At 39.5% G+C, this 10,883-nt stretch overlaps 2 protein-coding genes across 2 annotated transcripts; both read right to left on the reverse strand.

The window, feature by feature from the left end:
* Positions 1-12: 12 nt before the first annotated feature.
* LOC120357005 lies at positions 13-10,474 on the reverse strand. The gene is made up of 2 exons (XM_039446186.1): positions 10,458-10,474; positions 13-2,912 (listed from the first exon to the last, which is right to left on the reverse strand). The coding sequence occupies exon 2, from the start codon at positions 1,549-1,551 to the stop codon at positions 13-15; it is 1,539 nt and encodes a 512-aa protein (XP_039302120.1). The 5' UTR covers positions 1,552-2,912; positions 10,458-10,474.
* LOC120356927 lies at positions 3,576-5,229 on the reverse strand. The gene is made up of 4 exons (XM_039445833.1): positions 4,165-5,229; positions 3,881-4,075; positions 3,746-3,807; positions 3,576-3,665 (listed from the first exon to the last, which is right to left on the reverse strand). The coding sequence occupies exons 1-3, from the start codon at positions 4,961-4,963 to the stop codon at positions 3,746-3,748; spliced, it is 1,056 nt and encodes a 351-aa protein (XP_039301767.1). The 5' UTR covers positions 4,964-5,229; the 3' UTR covers positions 3,576-3,665.
* Positions 10,475-10,883: the final 409 nt, after the last annotated feature.

Genomic DNA, 10,883 nt, shown 5'->3' on the forward strand with positions numbered 1-10,883 from the left:
GAGAATTATTGCTTACGTATATACATGAATCGGTATCGCAATATAAAGCCCTCCGAGGCGCTCGAGATATTCATATAATTTTAAACGCGCTTGAGTTGTCGTGTATGCAGCTATCACAACATTTGTTAAAGCGGATGGCGTTAAATTTTCATCTGTATATACATAACCAACATATAAAACATCGTCATTAACAGGTAATATACTTTTAACATCAACTTCGTTACTAGAAAGCAGTTGTATTAATCTTTTACGCATTGTTACAATTTCAACTTTAGGTAGATTCTCACGTTGACCAAATTTTCCCCAAAAAGAATTCAAACATAGTTTTGAAACAGCTCGGAGACCAGGATTGATACATATTTTTTCAGGATCTAATTTAGTACCCTCCGCTCGCTCATATTCCTCTATGTATCGTTTTTTTGACTCTTCATCGGTGCAATCGGAAGGCCAACCGCTAGCTTCTTGCTTAATTTTTAAAAAAGTATTAATGTATTCTGTAAAGTGACCACCCTCCTTAGATTGGGGATTATATTGCGTTACCTCGTATTGCCAAATTTCATAAATATTTACAAGCTCATAACCAACACTTACAGCTTTGCGTATTTCTTGTACTACCCACGTACCGGTGAATTCGCGATCGGCAACATTCTCGTGTGTACACGCTGTTTGACACATGTTTTCGCAACATGTACGACATAAAGCAAACATTAATTTACCATGCATACGCACCGGTAATACAGGATGATAAAGCGTACGCGGTGGTAATATTGAACAATAAACGAGTCCTTCTATTTTATCAATTTCGACACCTGTAGGACCCGTTAATTCGTGACACTCTTCACCGACATATATTTTCGGATGTCCTACAGGAAATATACCTGTTTTACAAATATATGGGTAAAGAGAACATACATCGACATAATGTATCTTCTCATTATCCTTTACATCGTAAAGAGACACCATGTTCTCTGTACGACCACCGTAAAAAGCATCGCGGGGATTTAACGCAGGCTGAGATATAGCTGGATAATTTTTTAAAAACATACGCATATCTTCTCTAGATTTTAAAATACGTTCATAATCGCACTCCCACATTTTTGTTAAAACATATCCAGCAGCTATAATTTTTGCTGTAATAAACTGAGTACGTTCTAAACGGGCATCCATTGTATCATTACCGATTCCTTGGTTTCTATTTACAGTGTAGCACCGGGTACAGCCATGCCAATAACAACCGTGGAATTGCAAAACATGTTTAATCGTCACGCCGTTATTGATTTCTTCATAATAACCGTCAACTAAAACACCTTCGGGTAATCGTGTCTCACGACCATGTCCAGCGTGAGCTATAACACGACCCAATTCGCGCTCTGTCCAAATCAACCAAGAAACAGCTTTACGCGATTGATTTTGACCCCAACGATAACCGCCCGTTGGTATAATACCAATTTTATTTTTTTGAAGAAAATTTTTACGATAAACACGTGAACAGGCTGATGCTATTGTGGTACTTTCCTCGAAAGGGCAAACCATACCACATTTAATAAACATTTTACGAAAAGCTAAGCAGGCTTTACGTAATATCGTCACATCATTTTTACAATAATGTACGATTTCTTTTTTAAAATCAAATATATAATTTAATTGTTTTGCTTTAGTAAACTAAGATAAAAACCGTTCGCGCTCATTATTTTGCATATAACAACTTGAATAATATTTCAAATCTGGTAACGGTCCTATATAATTTTGATTTTCAGGTGTATTAAATAAATGTGGGAATATACCTTTTGTAGTACAACCGTTAAGTTCAAAAGCTTTTGGTAAAGCACTTAATGGCATATGAAGATAATTTAAACTATCGAGAAATGTCGTGTGCCCTATCATGCCCGTCATTACAACGATATTTGTACCATTTAGTATTATTGACGGCATCTCATTTACACCACCTCTCGTAGCAAAATGTCTCAAAATAAATTGAGCATCAAAAGCTTTCGCATTATGGGCGATACAAATTGTACGACTAAACGAGCGTAGTGGTAGCTAAATCAACAAGTTGCTTTACAGGGTCTTGATCAAATACATATTCACGTATACCGCAATATTGACATAATTTTGTCATATCATCATCATTATCTTCTAAACAATAAGTACATGTTTGTTGCACAACACATAAATTTGGTACATGTACACGTTTTTTATCATCCCCTCTAATGCGCGTGTTTTGTTGTGTTTCAAAATCATAAAATAAAAACAATATTTTTGGTCGTTTATCGGTAGTTTGTTTTATAGGCTGTATATAGCATAAATGGTTAATATGGCAAAAATCTTTAATTCAAAATCTTTACATGTTTTGCAATATACCGCGTTACAATCATGTTCCCTTTTTTTATCTATTATAATAAATCTTGAGCACGTGTCACATATTTTTAATGTATCGCAAACACTTTTTTTATTTTTTTTTCTCTTATTTGTGTCGTCGTACGGGTTTTTTAAATGCTGTTGAAAACAATTGTTGTTATAAAAAGAGCGTTTACAAGAATTACATTTAATACGGGGATTTGCGGTTATTATACACGGTGGTTGGCCTATACAACGATTACATTTGCGCGAACATTTATGATCGCTTATTCTAGTATACGCTACATTGCAAAACACGCAAAAACCCCTACTTCCTACAGCGGCACGTAAATTTAGAATCGGCTCAAAATGGTGTAATCTTCGATAATATAGAACATGCAGCGTATGTACGACGCTGGTGAATGAATTTATTACATAAGCCGTCCCATCATATAAAGGCTCTCCACCATGCCCTAGCGTTTCAACCTCGTATACAACTATAGCTACTCCCGCGTTTGCTAAATATTTTTGAAAATACTCTAACTCCGATATAGAGCAACCATTAGGCGGTATATCTATTTTAGCATTTCTTACAAGCTCGAGCGCCTTTTCTTTTTGTAGTTTACCCCTAGCCAAACGTATAGCCATCGAATAACGATGTAACTCACCCGAACGAATTTCACCGCGTTCTGCATATGCCAAAGCTGTTACTAATGAACGTGGGAGGCATAAATTATCGGTGTTTGTTATCGTTAATATCGACCGTTTTGCCACATTATCATGGGTTAATTTTCTTCGCGAACATCCGTTTACTCCACGTATTACACAACATGTTATCGTACAGCTATCGTTAATACAAAAATTTGTATTGCTTTGTGCGGCTCGGCTCACTAGTGCCCATAAGTCTATATATTGAAAATCGCGTACATAACGGAAAGATAACCACACTGGACCAAGTGAAAAAGTATCGGCTGTAAATGTTACACCTATGTAATCGTCAGGATCACTCGAATTTGTAAGATATGCGTGTATTTCTACAAGTACTTTATCCAGCCACATTAATGGATCGGTAGCCTCTGGAGCCTGACAAATAACGAGCGTTATTTCACGACCGTACGCATCAAACCGTTGAAAATAGCGTTGATTCTCGTTCGATATATTAAATGTTATTGGGTCTCCGACTTCATTTTGAGCGTGTTGTAACGCGTCTCTTTCTTCAATAGAATCCACATCTACCACGCCTTCTCTCCTAATCTCGTGCGACTCTTCTTTTTCCCCCACTTCTACAGCAGTAGAGCGACCACACCCCACTTGCATTGATGATATACCTGTAGTAATACATTAATGATCACTATTTTAATTATTCTACAAATTTTTTTTTTTTTTTTTTAATGTGTTTATTATTAACTTAATCTTCAAGGTGTTTAAACGAGTTTACGACCTCCGTCGTATGACTCACAGGTACAGACCCTGCATCATATAAATGATCTTATTTATTTATTTATTTGTTTATTTATTTAACAATAAAACATAAATATCTTACCGTTATTAGTATCGGTGACCTCGTTTGTTATTGTCGTAGACTCCACTAAAGAGGTGCCTTGTATATCATCATCGTTCTGCACTATTTCCAACGATTTGTCTGTTATTGTCACGGGTCTAACCATAGAGATACTCTGTATAGCATCAACGTCCTGTTCCATTTCCAACGATAGTTCCTGAGAAAACCGCGGAAACTCTGACCATATCCACCCAACATCATTCATTAGAAGCTTGTTAGATATAACTAATTTTATATACTCAGCAATAAAAATTGAAACTTCATACCATTATTATTATCAGCGCAAACGGCGTTATTAATTAAGCCGACATCTTGTACAGCGTCAAATGGTTTTTTATTAACGTAACCACTCTGTATCGTTTCTAACGCCGTTGGTTGAGGAAGTTTTAGAAATTCCTGCCACAGCCATCCTCCACCCTCCATTAAAAATTCATTAGAGTTGTCACGATCATTATTTATATCGTGTTTGTTTTCCTCATTAATCGTACCAGTATTATCCGTAATATCTGCAGTGTTAGCAGTGTTATCAGTGATGCTATTTTCACCGATTAATTCGTTATTGTTAGGGCTCGTGGTTGGAATACAGTTTTCAAATTGCTCGATACACTCAATTAGAAATGTATCGTCCTCGTCATTCGCTAGCATCTCTTGTATGTCTAATAAAATATCTATTATTTCGATTACTCTCTTCCCTCCTCTCTCTTGATACGTTAAGATGAGCGAATTGTAACCAACTTCTGCAAATTTGTTATACTTACTATGTCGTTCATCATATCTGGATACAATATTTTTAACGTAAGCCGTATTGTGTAAGCCACGTCGCACAATTTCGTTATAAATAATATGTAGGATGTCACGATCACCAGAGAACAATCCGCGATTAAAACATTTTATAATATTACGTAAAATGATGTGATTTATTAAAAATTTAAATTTTTTTAATAAAGTTTGTCGTGAATCACTCCGTAAATGTGTACACCAGGCTCTATTACAAACACGGCGTAAATACGAAGAGCGCGGTATTAAAACACTCTGTACTTTAATTATTATTTCGCGGAGATTCATTTTACCGCAGAACTTTATTCGCTCAAAGTTCTCGATATACTAAATGTTACAAAATGCTCTCTAACGAGTTATAAGATTTCTGCAGCATCAGCTGATTCTCAGGATTTCTACTCGCTGGTTTTTTGATGACAAGACATCGCAGACATCTCCGGAACAGGCTGTATAAAGTTTTATATCTGAATACATTTTTTGTAACACGGAAACAATAATAGTAATAAAATAGATTCTTCCTTCTCAGGCTATTCATTCACCTCCACCGACACATCTATCGGTGTCCTCTTCCCTACAGCTCAGCCTCAGCCGCAGTTTCAGCATCCTGAGCGAGGATAGAGTGAATGGTGTCAATTATATCTGATGCAGCGTTTTTTAATAACTAACTAGATAAATAGCTAGATAGATAATAAAATAAATTAGATTAAGGATAGAATTTATCATTTAATAATATAATACAGGATATAAGGAAAAGATATTATATTATTAACGGTTTTAAATCAATTCTAATATTAACGTTTTTATTATCGTTTATTTGTTATTTGTCTATCTATTAAATAAAAACGCTGCTTTGCTTCACCCATGATGTACAAGCCCAAACGATGACGTAATAATGTACGGGATACTCGTTTTTTATCGCGAGACGTGTAGCAGGCGGTTTCATATTACCTAACGCGTGCATGTGTTTGCCTTTATGTGTTAACTTTGGGGAGTCCGGATTTGCGGCACTATGGTATATTAAGATTTATAGGTAATCCTTCTGCCCCACTATTGCACTGATCTTCAGTGTATAAGATCGACAGCACAGCGTTCATTAGACGTTTGTTAATTAAGCTAATAAGTACCTTGCGATATATTGTATAGTGACTAACGACATGGCAAAACGAAAAACGGATAGCAGCTGTACCAATTCCGAATCATGTGAAACAAGTAATTCGTGCAAATTTGTAGAGAAACAACTTCTTCTACCTACAATATATAAATTAAATCTTTCTTTTGGTAAGAAAGTAATTATCGGATTTGAAGAGGATGAACAAAGTGGCGATTTATATCCAGCGGCTCGTTTAATCGGAAAAGATTTTATTGGCGTGTCATTTAAAACAAATGCCTGGTATAATTTCCAGAAAGATTTTAACACTATATCCGAATATTTTGATACGACTGATGGCGTGGCTGAGAAAATGCGTGATCAGCAATTTATAAAAGAAGATTTCTTACTACTATTCACAATTTCATATGGTCAACGATCTATAATTATTGAAGGTTTGCAAAACTACTGCAGGAAAGAGCTTGATATACAAAATCGTCAAGACGCTGCAAAAAAGAGAAGAAAATTTAACCCCTGGGCAATAATAATCCAAAAAAACACTTTTGATAATCTTAAAGAAATATGTGTATGCTTTAATGAACGCTTGAAAAAACTTGAAGCAATCGCTGAATGCGTCAATTATTGTAAAGATATTTTAATCAAGCGGATAAATATAGAAGTGTCAAAAAATGATTTTAAGATGGATTTACATTCCGTAACGCATTTTATTAAAACTGTACGTAGTATTCTTGAAAAACAGATTTGTAACGAAGTAAATATAAAATATCCGATATTTGCCGAGCAAGAATTCCACATTATTTTTCTCGAACTAACAACGATATACAGAACTTACACCGCCCAAAAAGTTATCAAGTAAGTATATAACTTGGTACATTATATAACCTTTTAGGTATATTTGCTACTTAATAATAATAATTATTGTTATTTACAGTGCTGCGATCAATACATCGGTTTTAGAGTAAATAAACCTGGTTACGCCGCTGTGTTCATGTATATAATACCTGGATACCGAGCATGCTTTCCAACTGGCTAAAAAAATTAATTTATAAAAATTACTTTGATTATTAAACAAACTACATAAATTACTGTATTTTTTAAGAATATATAATAAATATATATGTTTAATAAATGTTTAATAATTGTGTATTTTTGAAAAACAACCTCTCATAAATTAGCTTAAAAACAGTTATAAGTCTTAAGAAATTAAAAAATCAAAATTGGTCGATAGAGTAGTAGTAGCAGTAGTAGTAAGTATTCCCTCTGTATAATCGTAAATTTATTAAAACTCTAGCATTAATAAGATCAAAGTAAGATAACAACACCGATCGCGCTGTTGTGGGCAGCTATCTGCGGTGATAGTAGTGATGGTAGGGAGAGATCGACGAGTAGTACCACTATGGGGAGACGACTGTGATGCTGTGCGCCGTGATAAGAAAAGTGGGGGCACGGCGCCAGTGACGTCACAGTCGTCTACCCATAGTGGTACTAACCTACTGTCAAGTATCTTAACAGGGCCCAAGTTTCACTTGAGCCCAGGCAGCGGGTCGGAAAGTAGAATTGGAAGCGGAGTCGGCTGCGAGCCAAGTGTCTCAGCAGAGACCGAGACGCTCGATCTCGGTCGCAACCTGGGGAGCTTCTGGTCGGTAGGCCGGCCAGGAGCGGACAAGGTACTCGCCTCCGGCGAACGTCGCCTTATATACCCGAGGATCGAGGCACGGGGATGCGCGACGTGTCACGGCGGAGTGGTCCGGCGGCAGCATCCCCGCCACTCGATCTCGGGTCTTCGTTTCGGGCCACGCGCACAGAGCGTGGCTGCGGACGGCGCGGGAACGAGAGCGCGTGCGCGCGGAGATGCGAGCGCGGGAGCGATCGTGTATTTGCTCCGTTCTCAGAGTATTTATTAGGCGCTATGCACCGTTAATTGCCGTCCGGCGGATGTTCGGCCGGACGGTTTGGACGGTTCGGCGGTCCGAGAGGAGGTCGGAAGGCGGTTCGTTACAATATAAACGTCCCATCAGTAAATTATATATTTTGCCAATCGACATCGAGAATGCGTCTAATGTCGAGGGCAAAGCGTCGCTCTAACTACAAACATGCCGATCACCTCTGCTTCGCTTCATGAATTATTTATTCTGCCATTTCATTTCAAAATTATTATTTTGAGGCGCGCGGTATGTTTCACGTTCAAATAATTATACGATGTTTCAAGTCAAAATCATTATGTATAGTTAAGTCAGATTAATTATAAGTTACTGTACTTTGTTTTTTTGTTATTTTATTAATTTCAAATTTTATTAATTTCAATTAAATTTACCAAATTTAAAATTATGAAATTCGTGCAAATCATCATATCATTGTATTTATAGGAACATCCGTTTTACGCGCCGTATCTTGTCGAGAATATTCTGTCTCATTGGTTATTCTAAAATAAGAATACGAGAAACTTCGACGCTAAAGATTGTAACAATCTGTGTTTATCCGAGCACGGACGAGCTCAGGAAAGCCAGGGCTCGAAAGGAGGTTGCCGGGTAAATTAAATCTGAGATCGGACGTGCGTAAGAACAGATACAATTTTATTATAGGAAATAAAAATACAATCATACGCGGTATTTACATAAACGGTGGTGTGACCTAAAACTAGAGAAACGCGGTATGTACAAAGACGGGTATTTACAGTGCTCGGTCTCTTTTTTCTCGACTCGCGGCCGACTCTCGTGCGAGAGAACGGCGCGGTAGTGTTGTCTTTGTCGCGTTTGCGGAGTCTCCACGGTGTTTACTTCCTCGTGGCCTGCGGACGGAGACGCGGTTCGGACGGCACACCAGTGTTCCCGGAATCCGGTCTCGCGACAGGTGCTCCTCGGAATTCCCTTAGTAGGAAATCCCCGCTCGTGCGCCGGTGCCGGCTGCCTCGAGATCTCTCGATGGAGACAAAGATCACTCTACCCCTGGGGTGGCAGTCGTTACCGCGGACTCTGAGGTGGAGACGGATTGCGGCGGAATCGTCGAGATTTCTCGACTGTGGCAGAGCTCGCTCTACCACACGGATTTCCTTGGTCTGGCTCGGGAGCTGGACCGGAAAAGAGTCGTCCTCTCTATGAGATCGTCCGCTTTTTATATCCCGATCTTGGAGGGTCGGGGATGCTCGGGTGGAGTTCGGTTCTTCTCGAAATACAGTATCCCCGCTGCTTCGAGATTGGTCTGGTATTGCGCTCTCGCTTGCGCGTACGCCTCTTTGTTGCTCCAACGCCAGGAACGTGCGGCTTAATACGCGTGGGCGCGGAGTTCGTACGATTAACGGCGCGTTCGCTGGACCGTTCGCGCGCGCGTGTCTGAGGCGTTTATCGGCGCATAGCACCTATTTGCCTGTCCGATAGCTGTTCGGCTGGACAGGGGGGTGGTTCGTGGCCCCAGGAGGAACGGTGCGGAGGTGCATCGTTACAAGATAATAATATTTTGTATGCAAAGCAAATAAGTTTTTTTTGTGGTCGTCCGTACACGCAAGGAAAAGCCGGACCAAGCAAATAATGAGTTTACCGGTCCGGTCCGGTTGCCGTTTTAAATCGTTGATGACGATACAGTAATTAGTCAATCCGAGCCAATGAGACATTTTCCCGCCGAATTTGCTTCTCCCCGCTTTCCTTCGCTTAAACCAGAGCAGGGAGGTTCGCTCTTTTTGCGAGAGATTCAGATTCGAGAAGCGAGAAGTTCACATAGTATCCGTAACCGAGCGAGACAGAAATCGGAAAGTGTCGGGAGTTATAAGGCGCGCGAACTTGCGTTCACTGCGTCGACCCGCGCTTATTGAATAAAATTGCGCGGACGCTCTTGTCAATCAACGAGGCAGACATTGTAAACAATTCAGTGATTAAGGACGATTAACTTTGAACCCTTAATTATATTGAGTGATCACTCTGTTCGCCTTTTTTTCATCTCTCGCCTCCCATTTCTCTCATTATACAAAAGTTACATTACCGTCGTTGCTCGCGCTCTCGCGTCGGACTCGCTCTTCTAATCGCGCGCTCAGGGCTGTATTTAGTCCGAGCGCCGATAAAATTAATTGCTCACACAGTTCTATTCGGAGTGAATTCCGGCAATTTAACTCACGTATCACGCAACTTTAAACATTTTGCGAGCCGGAAAATTGGCGGTCTCACCGCCACTTTTGTGACGGTGTTTTTACGCACCTACCACAAATCTCAGTCATCCGCTCACGGTATGATTCAAGAACGCAATATTTATCCTTCTCCAATAATTATTAGCGTACGGAATTGCGCGCCAGGCACGAGAGAGCGTGCCATGCTTTCGGTTCACTAATTTCTCAAGGTTATGCTAACGCTAATTGCCGTGAGCGAGGACGACCATCCGGCAGCTTCCCGCAAAGTCGGTAAAGGCGCGCGGAGGGGGTCGGTGCGGGCAGGTGGTGATTGAGAGAGAGAAGGAGAATTGCAGAATAACGAGGCGAGAATTAACAAAGAGAATAGTAACGTATATTTGGAATCTTCGGGTTAGTAAACTACAAAACCTCGCACGCGGTTTACCAGCGTGCGGAATGCGTTACAGATTTGCGAAATGTTACTTGAAGCGGCTTAGTAAGTGGACGGTATCGTACGGCAGTCACAAGCGTAACGATTCAATCGCCTCGGCGAGGCAGCCGCCGCGGGAGAAAGTGCATACGAGGTGTGTTCAAAAAGTAACAGGAATTTTTAAATTTCGCGGGTTTGGAGAGTCCGACAGTCAAATTTTTTTTTTGTTTATGTTGGTATACATGCCCCTGAAGTATGCTGAAATGTTGAGCTGTATTTATTGTTTACTTTGTCTGTGGCAGCCGCTAAGGTTACACGTGTTTTTATGAGCTCGGCGATTTTCGTGAAAAAAAATTGATCAAAGAATTTGTATCAAATTTTGCGTAAAAAATAGCATAAAGTGTAACAAAGTGTGTGAAATGTTAACAAAGGCCTATGGTGAGTCTGTTATGAGTAAAACAAGAGTTTACGAGTGGTATAATCGTTTCCAAGATGGCCGTGAAGACGTTGAAGATGACGAACAGCACATCAAGAACCGATGAAAACGTCGAAAAAGTGAAAGAAATGGTTATGAACA

This window comes from Solenopsis invicta, chromosome 2 (genome assembly GCF_016802725.1).
Source record: "Solenopsis invicta isolate M01_SB chromosome 2, UNIL_Sinv_3.0, whole genome shotgun sequence".
Lineage (NCBI taxonomy): Eukaryota > Metazoa > Arthropoda > Insecta > Hymenoptera > Formicidae > Solenopsis > Solenopsis invicta.

Excerpts from the sequence above, each read along its gene's own strand:
- LOC120357005 (XM_039446186.1), bottom strand. The coding sequence starts at position 1,551 with ATGTTTATTAAATGTGGTATGGTTTGCCCTTTCGAGGAAAGTACCACA.
- LOC120356927 (XM_039445833.1), bottom strand. The coding sequence starts at position 4,963 with ATGAATCTCCGCGAAATAATAATTAAAGTACAGAGTGTTTTAATACCG. Across the intron at positions 4,076-4,164 it reads TTGCGCTGATAATAATAATG|AGTTTCCGCGGTTTTCTCAG; the intron begins GTATGAAGTTTC and ends GGATATGGTCAG. Across the intron at positions 3,808-3,880 it reads GGTCACCGATACTAATAACG|GGTCTGTACCTGTGAGTCAT; the intron begins GTAAGATATTTA and ends TATATGATGCAG.